Here is a 24,748-nt window from a genome sequence, read left to right on the forward strand (position 1 = left end):
TACTAGTATGTATTAACCAGTATCTTCTTTAGTTGAATTTTGAATTGTTCAGGGTTTCATTTGTAGTTTCATGAGATATTTTCTAATAAAGGGATATCTAATATAAGCCTGAGAAAAAATCTCCTTGGATCAAGGGAGGGAGGTTAGTGTTGAGAGTTTGAAATCTGGTAGAAAGAAATGTAAAACATTGCCTTTTATTTTTTGAGCTGCAGAACTCTCCTGTTGCTTTTGTATGGATAGAATACTAATTTACATGAACAATTCCATGGACGTTACTGTAGGATTTTGTGTGCATGTATCTGTGTATGTATGCATATGACACAAAAGTAGAAACATCTTACGACAATCATTCAAATATCCATATTTTGTCCTACTTTCCTAACCTTTTAATCAGCAGCTACACCTCCTTTAAAATTGCACTTGCACAGCTATCATATGAACCCAATGTATTCAAATTATTCCATTCATCCTACTGAAAATGAGCATCAATGGTGTATCTTGTAGGTCTCATCCTCGTACTGGGTCTGTCCAGACCAGCCCATCAAGTACTCCAGTGGCAGGACGAAGGGGCCGACAACTTCCACAACTCCCGCCAAAGGGAACATTGGAGAGAAGTAAGTTTTATTTCTAATTATGTCATGTAGGAAATACACATGGAAGCTAAGGTGAATCAAGATTTTTTTTTACTACCTTTGTGTTAGTATTCTTCTTTTGTTAACTGAACGCCTTAGCTGCATTTGCTAGTAGTTATATTTATCAATATATTTATAAATGCTTTATATTTTATATTTAAAATTTGTAATATTTGGAGGTAAAATAACCTACTGTTATTGCTCTTGCACATTTTCAAAATTTGAATAAATGCATTTTAAAAAGTAAACTTAATGCTCTTAAGCAGTTGGATGATATTTCTTTGCTGCAACTAAGTGTATGTGATTGTTGATAGTTACGTAAAGTTTATTAGTAACTAGCCAAATCAATTTTCACACACTGCAAAGGACTGGTTAGCTGATGCACAACAATGGTGATCCTTCTCAAAACTGGAGTACCAGAAAAAAGGTAATCATGAATATACAAAGAAAGATGCATGTTGTACTGATATTTTAATTCTTTCAAAATTTTGCATAAGAAGCACTATTTGCTTATACACAGATGAGCATACTCCCCAAACATCTATAAATTCTTAGCTAAAGGACCTCTAAAAGCATGGATGATAGAATATAATAATTTTTGACCTCATTTTTTAAATGGTCCCTTTATTTAGTAACTGGATGTGCTTTGCCAAAAAATACATATATATATATGTATATATTTAAATCACCATTTAACTTTTCTTTAGTAGATGATACATACATTTTGTGCCTTTGGAAATTTCTGTTGTTTTTAACCCCTGTGCTTTGGTTCCCTTTTTTGTTTTGTTTTTATTTTGTTTTTCCTAGACAATGGAGTCAAGGAGATAGAACCTTATGAAGGTCTGTACATAAAGGAGGGTTTGTTTTGTGCTGACAGCCTTTTTGGGGGGCTATGTAAGCAAAAATAAACCCAACTGCAATTGATGTCCCTCCATTGTATAGACTTTTACATACAGTAGAATGATTTTATTTTATACTTTTTGGTATTCTCCTTTTGTTGTACGTGGAAATTATACCAAGGAGTTAAATTTCTTTGATTCGTTCAAGTAAGAATGCAAAGAGTTGAACTTCCTTTAAATGACAAGGTAAAATGTTCTGTTTTTAAAAATTTTAATTTGCCTTTCAAGCAGAAGTCTAAATGTTGTGCAAGACTTGAATCAAAGATATCAATTGCAGTCTGTGTTTATGTCGCTGAAGATGTACACCTAGTTTAGTGATACTTATCATCTTATATTTCATTTCATATTTATGATGATCTTTCAATTATTAAATTTGACTTTCTAGAAAAGAAATTTGTTGAAGTAGATAGTGATCGTGGTTTGTATTTCCTACATCACTTCTCATGTTGTACCAAGACCGCTTACAGTATACCAACGTTAAATATGTACAGTTTTATTACCAACACTACATTATGACTCAAGAGAAAGTACTGAGTCACGATATATGGAGTGTCATACGTTTACTAAATAATAAAAATTCCTCTGCCAAGAAAGAATTCTGAAAGTAACTTTGTAAATTTAAAGAATTGTTAACTTTTATTTACTTATGAATTTCCAGCACATAGAATAATGCCTGGCACATTACAGGCCCTCAATAAATATTTGTTGAATGAATGCATGAAACACTGTTTACAAATTGAAAAGCTACTTCAAATAGTGTATAATGTATCGCTAAAATGATCTTGTCATTCTATAGATGTTTATATTAAAATGTGTTTTATATTAAAATTTCTATAACCTATTTGTAACAAAATTTTAAGTGCACAGCATTTGGGCAGCAATACTTTTATTGCCTTATAGAACTTGGAACAAATTGTTTTCTTGTTAGGTACTGAACGGTTTGTGGACTTCTATATTGAGGTGCTTTCTATACTATGTATCATGATTTTAAACAACACCATGCTATAATGACTAATGTTCTCTTACGTTGCCTTATGATAAGGGGATTACAGCTGCATTTCTGTAGTTCTCATTATTCATGTTAGAATGGGTGTATATAATTTTAAAAGTGCTTTCCAGAAAGTAAGTTCTGGGGTATGTATGAAATTTTTTGTCTTCCCAGGATTTTTAAAGACAGAGTTTTGACTTCATTTGTTGGCATATGAAGTCAGAAACATCGTTTAAGTCACAACTTTTTAAAAATTCAGTTTTAATATCTTTATAGCAATAGTCTGTTGAGATATGAGTAGTTCTGTTCTTGGTAATAGCAAACCTACCAGAAAGTCAAAATAGAGCTAATACTGAAAGTCAAGGTTGAGGAAGTTTTTAATGGACTTGTCAACTAGCATTCTATATACCATCTAGTTTTTACCATATAGAATCTATTAAAACCGTGGTTTTCCTTGAATGTCCCCTTTCATTGTGATTTTTTTCCTTTTTTTTTTATATGTCAAAGAAAGGAGAGCCAAAACTTCCCTTATGGTTTCTAGTATAAGATAAAAGGATTTTCTGTTTGTTTTGTTTTGCTTGAACGTATGAATGATTTCAGCAGTGTTTTTGTAAATGCTGATATGAAGACTTTGGCAGATACATAATTTGTCATTTTCTTTAACTTAAATGGAGATACAAAATATCTCTTTTGGAAGTTTTCAAATTCCTACTGAAGTTAAAGGTGCATAACCCAAAATAGGCTATCAGTTGGTGGTCTAAATCAGATTATGTTTGGATTATCTCTTAAAAAGTGGTCAGAAGTTGTAATTTAATGGCATTATTTCAAAATCAAAGTAATGACGTGCTTATTTTTCTCATTCTGTTCAACAGCTAGAAAATGAACAACTCCTACCTTAATTCCTTTTGATTTTGGTTATATTTTAGCCTGTTAATTAAGTTAATTTAAAACCTTGTGTATGTTGGTTTTCATGATGGTACAGTATTGGTTATCTTTTCTTGGTTTGAGAACTAGAAAAAGTAGGCGCAGTATAAGAAAAGTACAGGGTGCTAAACAACTGTTAAGGCATTAGTATTTTTTTAAAAGTTTCTCCTAACTTTGATGTACTGGCATTTTGTGAAAATAAAAGAGAGTTTGTAATATCGTTGTTTTGATTCTGTAGAAGAAAAGCTGTATAATACTATTTTTCTAAGAATATATCAAGTTTATAGACAAAGTATTTTGCCTACTTTACACAGTTATTGCATACCACAAATATTTTAAGGGCTAAAATTTCTCTTTTACAAATCAAAGCCATCAAAAAAGGAGACAATATGATAACTTATTAATAGAATACCTATTTGCTTCCGTAACATGTCAGAAACTCATTAAGGATAATCTGTTAGTCTCCTTATAATCATTCATTATATCGTGAATAATTTGAAATTTTTTGTCACTAAGAGTAACAAGTATACATATCTGGTCTTATTTTTTTCTTGTGCAAATACAGAAGTTAATGAAGAAACTGGGCATGTGGAAGAGCAGTGGGGAGAAAAGCAGGGTGAAGAGGTCAAGGCAGGTCTGTCTGACTGTGTGTCTAAAATAAATAACCGAATGATTTAGAAGTATGACTTTTCAATTTCACCTAAGACGTTGGGCTTCAAATTTATAAATGCACAGTAAAGAACAGTTTGTTTTTCAGTACTGATTGTTAAATAAATTGCCTAATTTTATTAATGGGGAAATATTACATAACCTATCTAATCTAGATAACTTATCAGAATATTTATTTTATCCATCTGAACATGTTCCTTAATATTTAAATCTAACTAAAATTATAGACGATTCCTCTGATCAAATTCATACCTATCCTTCACCCCAATTCTGTATTCAATTCATTTATTTATTAAAAACTGAATTCCTACTGTGGGTTACACTGAGTAGTATGTTGCCTCTTCTCTAAAGAATTTTGGTTTTGTAGAGGCAAATTACAAGTAAATATAGAGCAGAATGTAAATTCCATTAAAACTTTTAGAGACTATCACAATTTTCTTCATAAGTGTTTTTCCTAAAATAAGAACAATTAACCATATATTCCCGTTATTCATCCCAGCTAAATATTGCTCTAATGTTTATTGACAATCATAATTTCTGGCCAAGGAGTCCTTCTTCTGAGTGGTGTGGAGGGCTTTCATTTTGGTGTTTTTTAAAGTCTCTATTGTGTTTACATGTTATAATTTTTGCCACTTTCTTTGTCAGAATGTTCCTGGAAGGATTTTAAAATGTAAAATATTACATAATCAGTAAATGTATTAATAAGCTTCTTTTATCAAATTTTGACTATTTTTATTTGAAATACAGAATTGAATCCTAATCTTTTCTAAGATGTCAGTTTAAAAAAATTTACGTTTCTAAGAATAATGAAGAATGACTGTAGTCCTAATTTTATCATGTTTAAATCACCACTTTCCATTCATGAACAGTAGAATGTACTTTACGTGCCTTATATTCTCCCTCTTCCACTGTGTGAAAGCAATGTCTGTGTGTATATTGTGCAGAACATATATTTTCATGGATGTCTTGTCTCAGTATTTATAGTATAAGACACAAGACCTCTTAAGCTGCAGTTGCTGATTATCAGTAACTATTTTTAATGTCATAAAGATGAGACTAATCATCAGAGTGCATCTGACCATGAAAATAAAGGCAAGTTTATCTGCATATTTCTAGAAATGCATAACTATCTCTGTTCTGAATATCTACTATTCTAACTACTAGAATGTCACGCATCTTCCATTTTCCTGCAATGCTATAGGAATCACGTGTTTAGAGAATACCATAAAAAATGAATTTCTATTTAACTTAGCTGTGCAGTTAATGTTTTCCCATTTGCCCATTCCTATATGTCTCATATTAGTCCATATGAGCACTGAAATGCTTTCACACTGTTCATGAATTGGCTGCCACAGGAAAGTCGTTTTTTAAGGAAATTATTAGTTTGGGGGCTTCAGTGGTAGGTAATATTTTTATTTATTTTTCACGTCATTAAGGTAGAGCCTATTTATTGAACCAGTTTGTCACTTATGCTTTATTCTCAAAATTAACTTAATTAGTGAATACATCAATTATTAAATTAGCATAAAGCCATAACTAATCTTTCTAACTTACTATAAAATGACTCTTGGAATTTTATTTTTGTTTTTGTTACTTTTCTCATAGGATGGGAAGGATATACTTTACTCTTGTGTTCATTAATGTGAGATGTCATGTTTAATGAATGAATTTGTTTCCCTAGTGTGTGATTTCATCTTTTGTGGTGTGCTTGGTTTTTATTTGGGTTGTTAGTGACCTTATTTATTAACCACTGTTGTCTGTTTTCATTGTTAAAAAGACAATGAGGGAGAAACACCAAGCCCACCTAATAATGGGAAAAAAGGCAAGTCTAATGTAAAGTTAGTAGTGACTTTCTATATATTAGACACTTGTGTGTATTGACACTTGTGATGTGTGTGAATTTACTTTCTTAAATTAAATAAACATAAATATCCTAGTACGATCCTATTCTATTGAAATGTATTTCATTAAGTCAGAAGTTTGGCTTTGTTGGTCATGTTAAGATTCCGAGGGAAAAAGTGATGGCCAAGTTATCAAGCGAAAAATACAACGTAGATATTTCTCAATCCAGAAATTGTTTTAAAACTGAGTGATTTAAAAAATATTTTAAGCAGAATTTTAAATTAGAAAATGATATGAACTTAGTAATTAGTTCAGCAATGTTAAATGAACACTTATAATATTTGTAGATTTTTCACAGTTTTACACACATGAATTAATATATTGCCTGAGTGAGTAAAAAAGATGATCAATTTCAATACTTAGCTTTAGTTTTCTTATGATTATTGGTGACTTAATTCTATAACCCAGCACAACTAAGTTCTGTCAAAAACAGCAGGACTATATAAGTTTTATAGTAATTGATAATCGAATATAGTTACAGGTATTGACTCAGAATGTCAGCATTTTAAGATGGCTATAAAAAAAAACAGTGTTCTAAGATTTCTCTATATCATAACAATTTGCCCTTGTTATGGGGCCAAATTAAAAAATGAATAGTATTGGGGCACCTGGGTGGCACAGAGGTTAAGCGTCTGCCTTTGGCTCAGGGTGTGATCCCGGCGTTATGGGATCGAGCCCCACATCAGGCTCCTTCACTATGAGCCTGCTTCTTCCTCTCCCACTCCCCCTGCTTGTGTTCCCTCTCTCGCTGGCTGTCTCTATCTCTGTCGAATAAATAAATAAAATCTTCAAAAAAAAAAATGAGTAGTATTTGCTTCAGTAGCTGTAGTTAAAATGTCTTTTAGTCTTGATTGTATTCTTTCTCCCCTATCTTCATCTGTTATAAATACTGCCTACAATGTTCTGTGTGATATTTAATTAACACTAAAATAATTTTATAATTTTTCTTACTATGGAGTGTTAATTAATTACACATTAACACCCCTTCCAGCATAAAATTCTTAAAATATGCTAGGATATGACAGGTAAAATAAGGTGAAAATAATGTAACTAAATAAAATGAAATCGAGTATTATAAAATATTAACATTCTTCATAAAACAATAAAAATTTAGATAAGCTTTCAGTGTGTATTTACATATGTGTCATTTTTATCTGTATTTTAACCTCCATGATTTTTGCTTACTACCTACAAAAGGGTATGTTTATATGTACTGAAATTTATGTCAGTGATCCAAATAGATATATCTTCTTAAATGTTCAGTCAACTGTTAGAGTGCAACAAGTTTTAAGAACATTTAATGCCATTTTTTAATTTAAGTATGTTTAATTGTATCAAAAGAATAAGGACTTCCCAAGAGGTCACCAAGGTAAACACTTTAACTGAGAAAGTACTTTGAGCAGATTTTTTGGGCTTCCTGAGCTCTAGTTGACCCTGAATGCTGTTAAGTCTTTGATCTCTAAACTGTTCTGCATTCTTGTTATTTCTTTGATCTTGCATGAAAAGGTTCTACTGACAATGATTGTTGAGTCGCTCTCACTCATTATTAGTATATTTTTTCATTTATATAAAAATTCTCTTTACTGCAAAACATAACTACTGTTATAGATCAGTCCTACATAGGATATAGTTGGACCTAGGAAGAAGTTAATGAGTAAAAATTTGAAAGAATTATTTACCCTACTTTCTGGAACACTATCTATCCCATTATCCTCAATTTCTTCTTTAATACTTACCAGTATATGAAATGATATAATATATTCTTTTATTTATTATTTACTTCCCCCAATAAATGTAAGGATTATGAAGGCACTGAGAACTCTGGATATTTTACGTATGTCAAGTCACATTCTTATTTAGCGTAATCTTGTGATGGTCTACCTATACTTAAGATCTAGGCATCTAATTTTTCCTTTCGCTGTTTTCTTTTGGGAGAGACTCATTTACTGTTTGTGTTGAGTTTCACAGTAAAGTTCATGAGTAAGATTAAGGTGGGAGGTTGTTTTTAAATTGGCTAAAGCATATTTGTGGATTGGAGAAAATTCCATAGGTTAAAGGGATGTTACTATATTCCTTCTTCTACTTATATATTCAGAGTTAAAAAAAATAACTATGAATTCCGGCTGTGACCATGTATTAGAAATGGCCAAGCATTGAATTGAATGATGGATTTATCACCATCCTCTCTTCTGACTTAAAATTCAAAGGGAGGAAATAATAAAGAAAAGATAGGTTTATTCTACATCTTTCTGTGAAGTGCCCACGTATCATTTTGAAATAGACAGTGTATGCTGCCCTGCAGTTAGTGAGATATGTGATCAGTCAGCCAGCGCATCTCCATTAACCCTGTATTAAGGTCAGATTCTTTGGTAGGTGGAATCAGTTTCAGAGTTCTCAAATGATGACCTACCTAAGCCAATCCCTTTAGATACATTGGCTCTTCGTACCGTTAATGAGCTAAAATGAGACTATCCTTATTTCATAGCATAGCACCATAAATTAAGACTCGAAGAACAGCATAATTGGTGAGTTTCTAGCTACTTATAATTTTTTTTTTTACTCATTCATTCTAAAAATCATTTTGGGGTACCTACTATGTTCCAGTCTCTTCTGGGTGCGTGCCTTCATAATCCTTACATTTATTGGGGGAAGTAAATAATAAATAAAAGAATATATTATATCATTTCATATACTGGTAAGTATAAAGAAGAAATTGAGGATAATGGGATAGATAGTGTTCCAGAAAGTAGGGTAAATAATTCTTGATAATGCATTCTGAGAAGTATCCCCATTGAGGTAATATTTGAGCAGATACCTCAATAAAGTGACAGAATTACCACTTGAAGTCCTGGAAAGAAGAGTGTTCCTGGCAGAGGGAACAGCAAGAAGGAAGGCTCTATAATGGGAGCCAGCTTGACTTGTTAGAGATGCTGGGAAGAGGTCACTTGAGTGTGACTGACTGAGCAGGGTGAATAGTGGTAGGTGTGGTCAGAAGGCACTTGGGGCAGGTGACTCACATTATCTATCAATGTTAGGATTTTGTTTCACTGAGTGAAATGGGAAGATTTGATTCAAGTGACATAATACCATTTCTTTTGAAATAAAATCAGTTTAACTGCCATGCTAAGACTAACCTGAAGGAATTGAGATTAGAAACAGGGAGGCTTGGGGTGCCTGGGTGGCACAGCGATTAAGCGTCTGCCTTCGGCTCAGGGCGTGATCCCGGAGTCCTGGGATCGAGCCCCACATCAGGCTCCTCCATTATGAGCCTGCTTCTTCCTCTCCCACTCCCCCTGCTTGTGTTCCCTCTCTCGCTGGCTGTCTCTATCTCTGTCGAATAAATAAAATCTTAAAAAAAAAAAAAAAAAGAAAGAAATGGAGGCTTTTGTGAAAGAGGTGACGGTGGCTTAGACCATAGTGACAGGAGTAGTTGGATTCTGGGTAGATATTAGAGAGAGAGCCAACAGAATTACCTGATAGGATGAAAGAGAGAGATTCAATGATAACATCCAAGCTTTGGGCCTACGTAACTGGAAAAACACAGAGTTTCTATTAACTGATAGAGGAAAAAACCCAAGAATTGTTTGGTGGGAACATCAGGTGCTCAGTTTTGGATATAAGTTAGAGATCCTCCTAGATATCTAAGATAAGATGTCAAACAGGTGGCTTAAATTTCGGTCTGGATTTCAGGTTGGAGATTCAGACTGTTTGGGAGTTACCCTCAGAAAGAGAGAGATTTAAAACCACGAGACTGGTTGAGATCACGGAGAGAGCAAGTGTAGAAGAGGTCAAGGGACTCTGCACTGAACTACTCTCGTATTTAGAAGTTGACAAGATGAAGCAGCAGGAGACCGAGAACTAGGAGGGAAACCGTGGAGCACAATGTCTTTGAGTACAGGTGAAGAAAGTACTTGACGTGGGAGAGAACTGTTGAGTTTGAAACCATCACTAGGTTTAGCAGGATGAAGTCATCACATTAACCTTCATAAGAGCAGTTTTGGTGGAGTTGTAAGCAGTAGAAGACTGAGTTGAATGGATTTAAAAGAAGAGGAGAGAAAGGGGACAGTGAATATAGATGCTTTGAAAGAGTTTGGCTGTAAAGGAAAAAAAAAAGAAACAAAAATCTAGAACTGAGGAGCGAGATCATGGGAATACAATGCATGCAGGATACGTGGGAAACTTTGCGTGCACCTGTGTTTTGTTTTCTGAATCCAGATTGTTGGTTTGGTTTGTAGAGCCATCTGGCCCCAGCCATCTGCCTACAGTTTGCCAAGATATCTGTCAGTATTCTGTGGCTTCACTCGTAGATTTAGAATCAAGACTTTTCGATTTAGAAGGAAGCTTATAAATCTTTTAATAAAACTGCTTCTCTTCATTGACAAAGGAGCAGAAATCTACAGGATAATCAGCTTTCTTCAATCCACATAGTAGCAGATTTCTGGTCTTGACTTCCAATGTGTGCATTTCTATACCATGCGTCTTCAGATAAATGGCAATCTTCTTGCATGGGTTTCAGCCATTTATTTTATTTTAAATATTAGCTAATGGCTTAGTTCAGTTCAACCAATATCTGCAGTTTTCAGTGTATTTGTACTAGGTGGTTATTGAGGATACACTGACAAATCAGATGTGTTCCCTGCTCTGGGGAGGTCCCAAGATAAAACAATGAGAATAAAATGAGAATAACAAAACAGAGCTGGTAAAATTATTTTATAGCATGTCACTTACATAAAGTGTCTTGAGACTTGTGATACATACAAAGAAGAGGTAAGTTTTGAGGGGCTCTGGGTAGGTTTTCAGCTTAAGATATTTCTTCCACTGCTTGTCATAGTTCTTATTCTGCCATTCTCTCATGGCTTAATTATTTTAATAATATAAAGCTTTTAAGGCTTTCCGGAACACTGAAACGTAAATATTCCTGAGCAGACTCACCTGAGCTCTTATTTCATACAGATCTTCATAGGAAGCAAGTTAGAGCCTGTGAGTGGAGAGGGTCAGGTGTAGGAGAGGGATGCTGAAAAATGCAGCAGAACACTAGGTACCTTGGAAGAGTGTTAATAATGAATTCTGCCTCGAACTAGCCCTACTCTAGTCTATTAGCCTGCTCTCAGTAGTGTTACTTCCTATGTAGATATGCTCTAAATTTACTTTCTTAACTAATTTGGTATATTTAAATTGCTCAGAACAATACTTGTCACATAATAAGTACCATATAAGTGTTAGCTGTTATTACTATATTTCTTAGTAATATCTTGCTCCGATTTTGTATTTTCAGCACACACTCTGAAAACTTTCAACTTAAAGTAAAACAACACCTGATTATGAAAGTAAACCTGAACCATTTATTCAATGCATATTATTTAGTAGTTTTTAGGAAATTATTAATCTTGATGTTGTTCTTGATCACATTGCTTGATAAGAAACAATAGCAGGGGGAATAAATCAGATTGGATTGCAGGATTAGTTATTGCATCATATGCTAATACATTTGGACATGTTTTAATCCATGTGTAAAAATCAATATGCAAATATTTAGAATACTTTTCTCTAAGAGAACTTTTAAACTATTAGTACTTTTCAAGTTTTATAGTGTTTATAGGACTCCATTGGAAGTCCGTAGTTGGCTCTTAAGCTCATTTCTACTCCTAGGCATGTGACCTCTGGTAAGGCTTTTAATTTCTCTGCACCTCAATTTCCTCTTCTGTATAATAAAGTATCTTATAAGAATATTTTTTATAGAAACTAAGTGTTTTGGGGGATGTAGATAATGAAATCTAAAGTCTCAAATAGTTTTGTTTTCAATTTATAATCTATGTTGTTACTGTTATTTGTTCATTTTGTTTGGTTTTGGAAACTTAAGAGATACAACCTCCAATTGGCTGTTAGTGAGTCATTCACTGTCAGGATGATAGACTAAATAAAACCTACCATACTACCTATCAAAAAAAATCATGCCCCTAAACATACAGAAGGAAAAATATTTTATCCCTTTGAGCCTCAGTGTATAGTTGCCTACATTATTTCAAATGTAGGTAACCTTGTAGATAAGAAAGAAAGGAAGGAAAGAAGGAAGAAGAGGGAAAAAAAACACAACAGGTTACAAAGGAAACAAAAATAATAAAGTAATTTTGACAGTCTGTAATGAATACTTCTATAAGCATTCTAGAAGTCGGATAGCATTTAGGGTGTGGACAGGCTTTGTTTCGCTGCCACTCTCTATTCTCGTGAATGCTTCTAGAGCAAGGGAAATACTGTACCCATGTCTTAATTTCCAAATACGACTTATATCAAGATAACAATGGATTTTGTATTTCCTAAGTACAGCATTCCTTGCCAATGTAGATGAATGACGATCTGACCAAAAATTATATGGGAGAAATTCAGGGATATCATAAAAAAGCAAGGAATTTATCATATGATTTTTAGCAGGAAGAGCATCCAATCACATCTGTATTATGGAATAGTAACTCAGTGACAATGAGCAAGATGGCTTGAAAGAGAAGAGACAGAGGACATAAAACCATTTGGGGTATTTCAGTAGTTCACTACCATGGTCTGAACTAGAGCGAGGAGAATAAATGCATTTTAAAAACTTCCCTCCTCATTCAAATCCACAAGCCTAAGTGAAACAGTTGTAGAAATTAAGTACTTATTAAAAATATTTTAAAATTTCTTTTCCTGACCTTTCCTTTCCTTCTCGGAGGCCATTTCTCCTTATTTTACTCTTCTTTCCCTTTTGCTCATTTTGTTTCGTCTATACTTCCAAAGCCTCAATTGGCTAATCAGATTTAGTGAGGAGCTCCCTCCACCTCATACCTTTCTGCGTACTTCAACCATTATTCAAGCCATACCACCGCTGACTTCCTAATACAGTCCTAAAGCCGTCTTCTGTTTGTTGTTGAAAATAATGTGATCTGAGAAGGTGATAGGAGATAGAGAAAGAGCACAGGTTTTGGACCTTGGCTCAGGGCCTCTTTACCGTGTACCAACTGTGTGACTCTAGGCCCCTAACCTAAGTCAGATCATCTGAGGAAAGGAAATCTTACCATGTTTCTTTTATGCCCGGTATGCTACTTTGAGAATCAAATGAGGTAATGAATGTGAGATTGTCTGTACACTAGATAACTATTCAGTTATCCTTAATAACCAGCTCTTTGTTTTCTTACCTGTAGAAACCAAGCACCTGATAGAAGGTCCCTTTTGTGTTTTATAGGATTAAATATGATGCTGTATGTGGAGGCAATTGAAGCATATAGTATTATACAAATAGAGTCTTATTAACGTAAGAATTTATGCTCTTTAAATTGTAGCGTTTATAGGATTGACTTCCTGGTGTGATGGAAAGTAGCTGAAATACAGTTATTTTGAAGACGTGGGTTTCTTAAATGTCACTTGAAAGCTCACTTCATAGTTAAATCTTCATGTGTAAAATAGTTCTTCATATTATCTAATATTTATTAAATCAATCTTTAAGCTTTCCCATCTACAGATTAAATTCATAACTGAATATTTACTCAATTCAATTTTAAAATACTGAATTAGAGTGTTAGTAAAAAAAAAAAAGGAGAAAGAAAGAAAATTATCCCTCTAGAACAAACTTTTTGTGTGTACTTGAATGGATTCCTAGTCTGTGCTATTTGACATGTTCTTTCAAAGTAATACTTACCGATTAAATTACATTATACATCTTTGATTTTTACTTTTTACCCCTGGGTGGTAGGTGTACAATATCATGGGCTAGCACTTTGTACTTAAATTTCAATTTTAAGTTCATTATTATTCAACATTAAAGAGACTATTTTGTTTTTTTAAATTATCACAATAGTCCTTGAACAGAAAAGACTGTCTTTAAGGTGCTCCTCAGTGGTGTTTTGCTATTTTTGTTTAATATATCGAAAACAACTTTCAGACAATTTGAACATTTTCCTGATACAAAACTAGCTTGCTAGTTTCATTTGAATACTATGGCCTGTAATTCTAAGAGGGCTAGATATGGGTAGCTCTCAGCTTTGGTTTTTGGGTGATAAATGAATTAATGAGTCAGTAGTCAGTTCTGTTCTTCTTACAACTTTAATTCTGTTTTAAAATAGACATTTGTGTTTCAATGTAGGGTTTAATAATAGTTACATTTAGAACTGTTGGAAAATCTTCTATACTCTCAGTGTCCTAATTTCATCATCCCTGGTATAGGTATTCTTCCACAAAATCTGACTTATCTGTCTAGAATAATAAGAAGCAAGAACAACTCTGTAATATTAGAAATGGAAATAACCTTTTAAATTTTCAAGAACAACTTTCTCACTTTAAATATAACATATAATTGGCCAGAGAGGCTGTGAAACTTGTCTAAGATTGTACACATAGTTAATGGCAGAAATGTTCTAGAAGCTACCATTCCTGGCTCAGTCTGGTGATGTATCTATGACATTTTTTATCACCATCGTTAGCCTTGATCTAGGTCTTCTTTCATTGTTATACTGGCTGTCATTTATAAATTGATGGTTATGGGACTTCTTTTGTTACCAGCATATAATAAATTTTCAACAAATACTCGCTAATTTCACTCTGTCAACACAAGACAAATGACTATAAACAACTTCTCTTCAACTAAAATATTCGTCACTCAAAGACAGTGTTTAAAAATTAAACATGTATGTGTTAAGGTGCTTTCTGCCAGTTTATAGGCAGGCTGTACCATTTTCAACAGAAGCCATTTCTATTTCTACGTACTCAATCTTACTTCAGAAGTAGCATGTCTTCTATTTTGTAACATCACAAACTATCAAGTGGTGAAACAACTCTTTAACATGACAAATGTATAGGATTTTAGCAAATTTTAGGAACAACTCTGTAATGCTTGTTATATCTTTCATCTTGTATTGGTGGATAACCAAAAGTGCAGGTCTGTCAAAATCAAGAAATACTTTATTTAATGAGCTTCTTATTTTCCCCCAAACAGGGAAATTAGTCTGTTGGTTTTTGATATTACAGATTAATTTGGATTAAGGGGCAGACAATTCCTTTATTCCTATAACTAAAGAAGGCTTAACTAGAGTTTTGGAGTTTATTAGAAAGTTCGTATATTCTTTAAAGGTTTTAAGATTTTTTTTTAACTAGCAGTTGACTGAAATATAGTATTTTTATCTAGATTGTTTACCATTTCAGAGTCCTGTATTCCATCTTTAGCAGATTATTTACCAATTAGAAAATCAGGGTGTCAACTACACACCTAAGTGTAACTTTAATGCTCCCAAATCTGGTAGGAGTTTGTTTCAACAATAGTTGATTTATGTTGGGCCAGAATAAGGCTTCTTATTATTAAGAAGCTTAATAATTTATTAAGCATTTGTTTTTGGTTTGGGAACTGGAAAACCCTTACAACTAATGCAGTTGATTCTAGCAATGTAAGTAATCAAAAACAGTAGTGCATCCCAAATCACCTTTATTTAATGTTGCAAGCTAGCTTATTTTCCATTTTGGCAGTGATTTCATCTTCCTAGTTATGTTTTGCTTAGGTTAATATTATAAAATGCTGGCATTCCATTATTTATGGCCAAAGGTAGATAAGGCACCTGACAATTTTGTATAACATGGTGAAACTTCATGGGGATTAAAATGTACATTGATAGTAACCAGCTACTCATAATATAGCTTTACAAACATGTGAATAGGGGCGTCTGGGTGGCACAGCGGTTAAGCGTCTGCCTTCGGCTCAGGGCGTGATCCCGGCATTATGGGATCGAGCCCCACATCAGGCTCTTCCGCTATGAGCCTGCTTCTTCCTCTCCCACTCCCCCTGCTTGTGTTCCCTCTCTCGCTGGCTGTCTCTCTGTCGAATAAATGAAATAAAATCTTTAAAAAAAAAAAAACGAACATGTGAATAAAAAACAGGCAAGTGTATACTTAAGTATTTATGAATGCTGCTGTGAGATTAAATGGTGAGTCTTTTGATAAACAACTTAAAAGGCCCTATGTGATCTGTACTCCCCCACTTTCCATTTCATTACCTCTTTACCCTCATCTTCTACTACCTTCCGCTTCATTCACTCTGTTCCAGTCACAGTGATCTTCATGCTTTTTTAGAACATATCAGATATGCTCTTACCTCAGGACATTTGCATGTGCTGTTCTTTACTCAAACTTGCCTTCTTAGTGAGGCTATCTATGACTAACCTATGCAAACATCCGTCACCCTCTGGCCTTTTTATTTTTTTCTTACCTACTTCATGTTTGTCTTCTTAGCACTTACCAATATCTAAGTCACAAAACGTTTTACTTGTTTATCTTGTTTAGTCTGTTTCTCCCACTAGAATATAAACTTTATGAGGGAATGGACTTTTTTCTGTTTTGTTTGTGGTTAAATTCCCAGTGCCTAGACATGCCTGAATTATAGTAGGTGCTGAATATGTATTTGTTGAATTTAAACGTATTATACAATACTACAAATAATTTTGGATAATCTTAGATAAGCCAGATAACTCATATTCAGTAACACCAAACTGTTAATAGTTTTCATTGAAATAATATCCCCACAGCACACAAATTTTTGTCATTTAATGAAAGTACTAAATGTGGTAACAAAGAACTAGTCATTTTACCTTATCATATATTAAAATGTATTTGTAGATTTTCTCTTGGTATGTATAGAAGTCTCTGCATTTTAATTCCAAATAAACATTTTATTGCATCATAATAACACAATATTTAACAAAATGTTCATTTCTAAAATAAATTAATATTATTTAATACCAACTAAGAAAAAAAATTTATTTGCCAAACTATTTTAATTATGTTTTCTTCATATCTTGGCTCCTCTCATTTTATTGAAAATAAATTTTGGAGTTTACTGTAATAAATTTTAGTGCTCTGGATTTTGAAACCTATAAAAAAGTTCAAATGTCACATTCCGGTATTTAAAATATTGACTACATATTACTAAAAGTTTATGGGAAAACATAGGGGAAAAAATCTAAAAAATAATTAGCTTCCTGAAGCATTTTTAGGTTCTCGTTACACACATCATCTATACTTCTGACAAGCTCTGATTATTGTTTTTTGGTTTATACTAGAAGTTACATGGGAAGACCAGCAGAAAAAGGTGAATGGTACAATAAGTGATGACAAACCATTGCCGAAAAAGAAACACCAATCTGAGCCAGGTTTGTCAGGGTTTGGAAAACCACCGAAAGCATGAGACTATAAGCTTTGCATTCCATGCTTTTTAAATATGTGTGTGCTTGTTGTACCTCATTTTTCTCATTTTGCTGTGAACCTTATAGTGTGTAGAGCCTATTAAAATTAGAGTGGTGAACCCTTTGTTTCAAGATTTGTGTAGAAAACGAATTCTACATATTTTGGAAAAAAAGTTTTTGTTATCAAGATTACTTCTATAGGAGAAATATGGACTCATTTAAGCACAAATGGTCATTTATATATTTGGCTGTTTTGACCCAAATTACTGTACCTTCATGGAAAGGTATCACAATACATAATTGAATGTAATATATATAATTAAATATAAATATGTATAATTAAACTACCTTAATGGGAGGTATTACTTGCTTCCTTAAAAAGTACTATACAAAGCTCAGTAATACTGCCAAGGCACTATACCAGATATTGGTAATGACTTATTTACAACTTCTGCAGCTAAAAATATTGCTAACAACAGCAAGAAGGAATGAGCGTATTGTGTGAAGTCAGTAGTCTCTTTAGTCCATTATTTCTACAAATGAATTGAAATGAAGCGATTTTATTTTCCTCTTTCTTTTCTTATTTGGAGAGGTATTATAAAATAAGTAGAAGACAAAAACTTGAACCAGGAGTAAAAGGAAGAGAAGCAAAGGGCAGAGGTAATCAATAAACTGAATAATCAATCCTAGTTTTAATCAGTCATTGGATGAGAGTACGTTGAAAATTTCTTTCAAAATTTTAGGATGGCGTTTCTGATAGTGATATTATCATTAAAATGTGTCTATAGTAACAGTGTTAATGTATTTTCATATGGTGACTCAGTTCATCTTACACCTCTAAAACCTATGCTTTAAAATATGTCAATGTATAAATTAAACTAACTTATTAATGAGTATTCACTGCTGTCCTGTTGTATGCCAGGAATTGTGGCTGGTCCTGAGTTATTCGGGTAAACAACACAGGTGCACCAATTATCCTCATAGAGCTTGCATTCTGGCAAAAATACATAAGTTATAAGTAATTATACTAATGATTAAGTTACCACAATTGTGACAGTGCTGTTAACGAGAAGAATAGGTTGCTTTGAGAAAAAAAATTGTTACATAAGTCTGGAGAGCAAGGAAAAATGCCACAGCACAAATGGCTTAATCTGTGAATTCTCTTTTAGTAAAACATATTTTGAAAAAAAAAAATCTTGCGTTTTTTTCAATTTTCCAATTAAGCATCACAGTTGGTTTGGAAAATAGTAATTACCTTAATATATTTAATGGGATTTAAAGGTAAACAGTATAAAATTAATGATTTATGTTATGATTTATATAATAAAAATTATTACTGAAAAAATCTTTCCTTGCAATACTGTGAGATACTGGTTATCCTTGGTCATAAACTATTATTTGTCTTGTTTGCCATCATGTCTAAATGCGTATATAGGTTTGTGGCCATATAGATCTATGTAAATAAATTACATTGAATATTACAGTCATGGAATGCAATGTTTGGCTAAAAGAGTTTTTTAAAACTCACAAACAAAATTTTTTAAATCTCCTAAATATTATTAATTTTTATATTCTCATAGATAGCATATATATTTTTTATCCCTTGAGTCCTCTAATTGAATATAAATTTCATGTGTAGAAGAGGAAAATTAATGTAATTAGTGTCTTAATGTCGTGGTGTAAATGGTTATAAATTTTTCTATTTTGGCAATTGTGGATTTTCCTATATACTAGGAAATTCAAACTGGCCCTGGAAATTCCCACCCTAAATGTCATGAGTAAGTATGCAGTACGCTAAGGCAGTAAACACGGTGTTAAATGTTAGTATTCCGAAATATTTTTGTTTGTTTCTTAAAGAAAGGTGGGCTATCTTAGGGAATATTTTTCATTATTGAAACTTTGAAGTGGAAGAGAGTGGTGGGATATCAGGTGAGTCAGGCTAATTACATTTCAGTAACATGGTTTGAACCTGGGCTTTACGCAAGACATGTTTGGGGTCATCCTTTATTTTATATTTAAGTACATCTGTGATACTAATAATCTATTGATTGTAATCTGTGTTTAATACGTAATTTTCATTCACTAAAATCTAAGATAGCATTTTCAATTCATTGTCAAAGATTCTTCATCAGAAGATTGTGGGAGTAAACTTGTGGTGTTAGAAAAACTTGGTAAGGACTTGAACCCAAACCTGAGATGCAAAGTTAGCTATGTGTATCAATAGTGTATATTATGGTCTTTTTTGTTGCTGTTTTATGAAAATCTGTGTAAGAATAATAGCTGGGAATATGACCATTTTTAGGATGTATACTAACAACTTAAAACCACTTGAAATTTTTATTTTAAATATGAGTATAGAACTGGAGGACTAAATGGCATAATGGAGGCTAGAAAATATGTTAACGTATATTTGGATGAACTTTAAGTATTATTAAGTAGTATCTGCTTCTTTTAAAGAAAAATCTTGATATTTCAAAACTAGACTGCCCTGAGGGGATTATCAGCAAGAGGGGTGATTTATTTTCAGTATCTCTTATTTAATTGGTGGTATAGATGAAGATCCATGGGAAATATAATGGTGTTTATCACATTAGTTATCTTCGGTATGAGCAAAAATATAAGTATTGTACAAATGATTTTAAACTTCAGGTGTTCTGGATAATGTGTAGTGTAAATCACTAACATCTTCCTCAAGTAGATGTGAATTAGATTTTGTTTAGGCTGTAAAGTTAACAAAACATTCTTAACACAAATCAAGGTTATTTGAATATGGAAAATCTGTTGTTTATTTTTTCAATGAGCAATCTGCTGCTAGACTGGAATACTGTGGTCTATAATAATGCATTGCTATTAAACATTGAAAAACTTTAATATGTGGAACTTTCTATTTTCACTTTGTGATTCTCTCTGTTCTTACAGTAATCGAAATGTATCTGAGAAGAGAGCACATTTTACATAAAATATTTTATCCCATATTTTACTTAAACTTGTACCACAAAAAGCTTTGGTGGGAAAGCTAATTTTAGTTAGCCTGAATGAATGTCTTAGAACTGACACAGTTTCTCCAAATAAAGAAGATCTTGGGCTTAATTAGTTCAGAATGGACTTTGAGATACAATTTTAAATGATTTCTGATATGTTTGATAATTAATTGATACTATTCCTAAAAGGATTATTATCTGCCTTGATTCATTATTTCTTAAGTGTAAGATATGCTATATCTAGGAAAATTTTGGAAGGACTTAGCTACCCTTATGATAATTACCCTGAAACCATGATGGTGCTACTTACTTTGCTGGGTTACTTTATGATTATACAATATTTTGGAAATAGAAACTATTCAAAGTAACAAGTTGTGTTTTACCACATACTATAGCATTTTGATGCATAAACCCTTAATTTTAGCATTATATGATTTAGTTAATGTATTAACCTTGAATTCTTTCCAACATGGACATTTCCATATTGTATTCTTTGTGGATCTGTAACTGTGGTGAAGGTAGGGAATTCTTTTTCTTCTACCTTTGGATTTATGATTTATAATTTATCTTAAGAAAAAGTAAATACTCAAAGATTGTATTTTGTTAGTGAATTTAATACTTACTTTTTTTTTAGTATTTTGATGTTATAGACTTTTGCTTCCTTTTATTTTTGAGTATTTTGGCATTCCTTAAATGTAGAAACTATGTATTTCCATCTAAATCAAAAATCTAAATTAGTCTTCTAGTTAGATGCTCGTCTAATCCATCTAATCTGGAAAAGAGAATCAAGGTTGTGTTCTTGGTCAGTATTAGAGGCTGGTAATTTCCAGATTGTTATAGAATAAGTGAATTTTATTTTTGATAGAAAAAAGTGATATGAAACAAACTATGTAAATTTTTTATGCAAGACGAATCAACCAATGGAATTTCAGAATTAAATATTATCAATACCTTCAGATGTAAATATAGCATTCTTTGTTAGCAACTGTGTTTTCCCATCAATAAAATGCAATTTCATGATTTATGAGTTTAGTTGCTTATGTAAAGTTGGCTCATTGCCCTCTGAATATGCAGATAAGCTTATAAGGCCAAGCCATAATTCAGTGACTCTTGTTTTTATGATAAATAGTGTGATGTATTTTGAAAGTCAGTTATTTTAAACTCCCTCAGTACATACTCTGAGTATATTTTTCTTCTGTATTTAAAATTGCATTATGTGTCAGACCTCAAGGACAGAATCAGAAAAAAACAGTACATCTAGGATTAGGAAAGAAGACATTTAAAAGATAAACATTTTTATTAGCGAACTTAAGACAGCAAAATATTTTAAAAGATTGTACCTTGCTTATTTTAATAGGTAGAAGTTATTGTAAATACTGAATAATTTTATGGTTGCCGACAAAATTATGAAAAGTAATAATTAGTTTAAAAAATAAAACTCAGATCACTTGGTTGAGGAATTCTTCAACAAGTCTTTGTCACAGTGGAGAAGTTTTAGTTTGAAATCTGTAAATTTGGTAAATGTTTGTTTTCGTATTCTAGATCCGTCCTGATCCTTGTACCATTGAGGCTCTCCTATAAAGTAGTTGCTTATTTAGGCTTCATTTTGAAAAGTATCGCTGCTGACCCCAAAGGGACATTCTAAGATTCTATGACCTTTAAAAAGCCCTCGTAATTTGATTAGTTTTTTATTATATGAAAGTTATAGTATGCTTTTAAAGTATTAAGGCTTCTGTCTCACTGTCGGGAACCTTTTTAACAGAATGCTTGCTCCCGAAGGACATGTGTTTACTCAAGTACAATTACATCTGATAATAGGACCAATATTATGTCTGTTGTGAATGTTGATAAGTGAGAAAGAACATTAGCCATCAAGAGGGTTTCAAATAGATATCATACACACTTGGTAGAAACTGTATTTATGGATAAATAAGCCCATGTACATGCCTTTTAAAATTAAATTTATTACAGATTATTTTTTCTCTTTGAACTTGAGATGTATTAAGTCAAAATATAATAATAGTTAATACATTATATTAGCAAGAGAAGATTTTTGGTTTGCACAAAATTTTGCATAAAACTTGGCATATGCATTCTTACGAACTTACTTTTTTACCAAATAACTTAATGAAACTAATTATTTTATATATCTATTTATCTTCAGCAGCTTTAGTAGGTAGGTAGGTAGACAGATGGACAGGCACCGTATTACTTTGCTAGATTAAAACCCCATTCTTTTTACAGTTTGATGCACCTTGATGCACCTAAATTTAAAAATAATTCTTAAAAATAATTTCCCATAAGTGATGAAATGATATTATGGGGCTTATGAAGTATTCATCATATCTTATAAATGTCTTTTTCAATAAAATATATGAAAATATTTTATTACTCCTTTGTTGGCTCATATGATGGAATGAACCCCCCCAAAAAATACTGTATATTCTCTCTGCAAAGTATTTATATTTTCTAAGTCTAAAACTAAAACTATGATTCAGCCATAATTATGATAGTAACAGATACCAAAGAGAGGGTGTACTTTTACTGTCCTTAACTTCTTACTATCTAACTGGTTATTGGTTAAAGGAAGCATGAGAAAGTGTTCTCATTAGAACGGCCGTTAAAACAGCACTGAAAAGTAGGATATGGCATAGTAACAATCAGAGGAAAAGTATGGAGATAGGAATTGTGGAGGCAATTCCTCTTAGCTTCTTCAAGGCTTAGTGAGGTCTGCAGTTCATTTCAATAGTATATGTGAAATATGTATTTATAGTTTATTGCCATTTAAATAAGACTGGGCTGCTTAAATGGTGCTGACTGTAAGTTTTTCTTTTAAAATGAGGCTGTTATAATATAAATGTATAATACAAATTCTAACAACAAGAAAGACAAGAAGCCAAATTTAAAAAAAAATATATTCAGTATAATTGTAAATTTTTTATATTTTATGATTTAAATGAATATTCTATCTGCTAATTAAAATTAAGTGATTTTTACATAAGAATGGTTATGACCTATTATTTATTAATGGATCATATTCATATAAATGATGGAAAAATGATTTGATGGACACTTTCAGTTAGTGAGATCATTGTCAAATCATTTTCATCCTTTTATGTAATATAAATTTTGTATTATTTTATTAAAAAATTAAATTATCGGTGCTAGGTGTTACCATATTTCTCACAAGAGTAAAAACATCAGTGAATTACTTGCATAGTTGTGGCAGTTACCTTTTTAAAAAAAATTTCCTAACTAAATACTGTATAATAAAATGTCCAGATCAGATACCACCATGAGAATATTTTTTTGTTTTTTCTTTGCTTGACTTTTTATTTCATGTGTTTTTATTGGGTCAAATAGCATCTAGTAGAAAGAAAGTTGACGTGGTAATCAGGAGACCTCTGTTCTATTTCTGGTTCTGCCACTGAACTTGTTGTGTGACCTTGGGTAAGTCTCTTAAACTCTGTGTGCCTCAGTTATTCTCTGTAATTAATGAATGAATGAGTGGAAAAGAATTTTGAATGTTTTGAATCCATATAACATGAAGAACATTGCTTCAGTGCCATTATAAAATAATTCAGGGTACAGAAAAATGCTAGGTGGAGAAAGAGCTTAATTTATGTTGTGTTTACGTTTTCTGCAAAAAAATAATAGTAATAATAATAAAATTTTTTCTTAGAGAAGGAATATACCTAAGCAGTCATTTTATCCAATTCATATCAATTTTTCATTTTAACATGCAAGGAAATTATTTTAGTAATATGGTAAATATGTATATAGACAAATTTTGCATATAAGAAGTAAAATGAGATATAATACAATTCAGAATTAACCTGTGTTATTAATATATCTCTGATTTTTCTATCTTCTTTGAGAAGTCGGCAGACTGGGGTTGGAAAACAAAATATGGCATATATCATATTAATATATGGAGTACATTTCAGGAGGATAGCACTTTTCCTAGTGGTCAATCCTATCAACACAGTCTGGTTTGTAATACATTTATGATGAAAATTAGTGTCCAATTTTGAATAGATCAAAGATGTGCTCAAACAGTAATCAAAATGACATTGTTAAATTTCAAAATGTGTCATTCTTTTTCAGTTCTCTATAATTCATAGTAGGATTTCTCTTTTTTTCTAAGAAAACAAGTTTTGGTCATCTTAGCAATCTTTTCCTAGTGGAAAGTTTTCATTTTCTCACTACTCGAGAAAACAGATTAATTTGTAATAGGAAAGAATCCTCGTAAGAGTTATAATTTCAATATATCAATATTCCAAGTTTATTTTGATATGGTATGTTTTTCTATAGATCTCTCAAAGACTATGATGTGACCACTGCAGAAGTGAATTTGGTGTTTTAAGAATTTTATGGTGCCTGACTCAAAACTAAGTATGTGACTGAATAGGAGATTTTGGTTTTGTATTACTGTATTTATCTGTGTCAGTCATACTAATACTAACTCACTAATATCTTTGGAAGAAATTTTTTCCTAGAATGGTGAATTTAGCAGATATTTCCTGCTTTCAATCACTGTATAAAATGTCTTCTGAACTCC

General features: G+C 32.2%; 1 protein-coding gene across 49 annotated transcripts in view; it reads left to right on the top strand.

The window, feature by feature from the left end:
• Positions 1-24,748, top strand: part of RIMS2 (regulating synaptic membrane exocytosis 2) — a 611,447-nt gene that overhangs the window by 415,126 nt on the left and 171,573 nt on the right. For 29 of the 49 annotated variants that reach the window (XM_034668464.1, XM_034668431.1, XM_034668417.1 and 26 more), the window contains one exon: positions 505-614. In XM_034668464.1, the coding sequence (XP_034524355.1) occupies positions 505-614 (110 nt within the window). Of the gene's footprint in view, positions 1-504; positions 615-1,439; positions 1,473-4,008; positions 4,078-24,748 lie in introns of all 49 variants that reach the window. The other 20 variants (XM_034668422.1, XM_034668421.1, XM_034668424.1 and 17 more) reach the window with 2 other exon arrangements.

Source organism: Ailuropoda melanoleuca, chromosome 9 (assembly GCF_002007445.2).
Source record: "Ailuropoda melanoleuca isolate Jingjing chromosome 9, ASM200744v2, whole genome shotgun sequence".
NCBI lineage: Eukaryota > Metazoa > Chordata > Mammalia > Carnivora > Ursidae > Ailuropoda > Ailuropoda melanoleuca.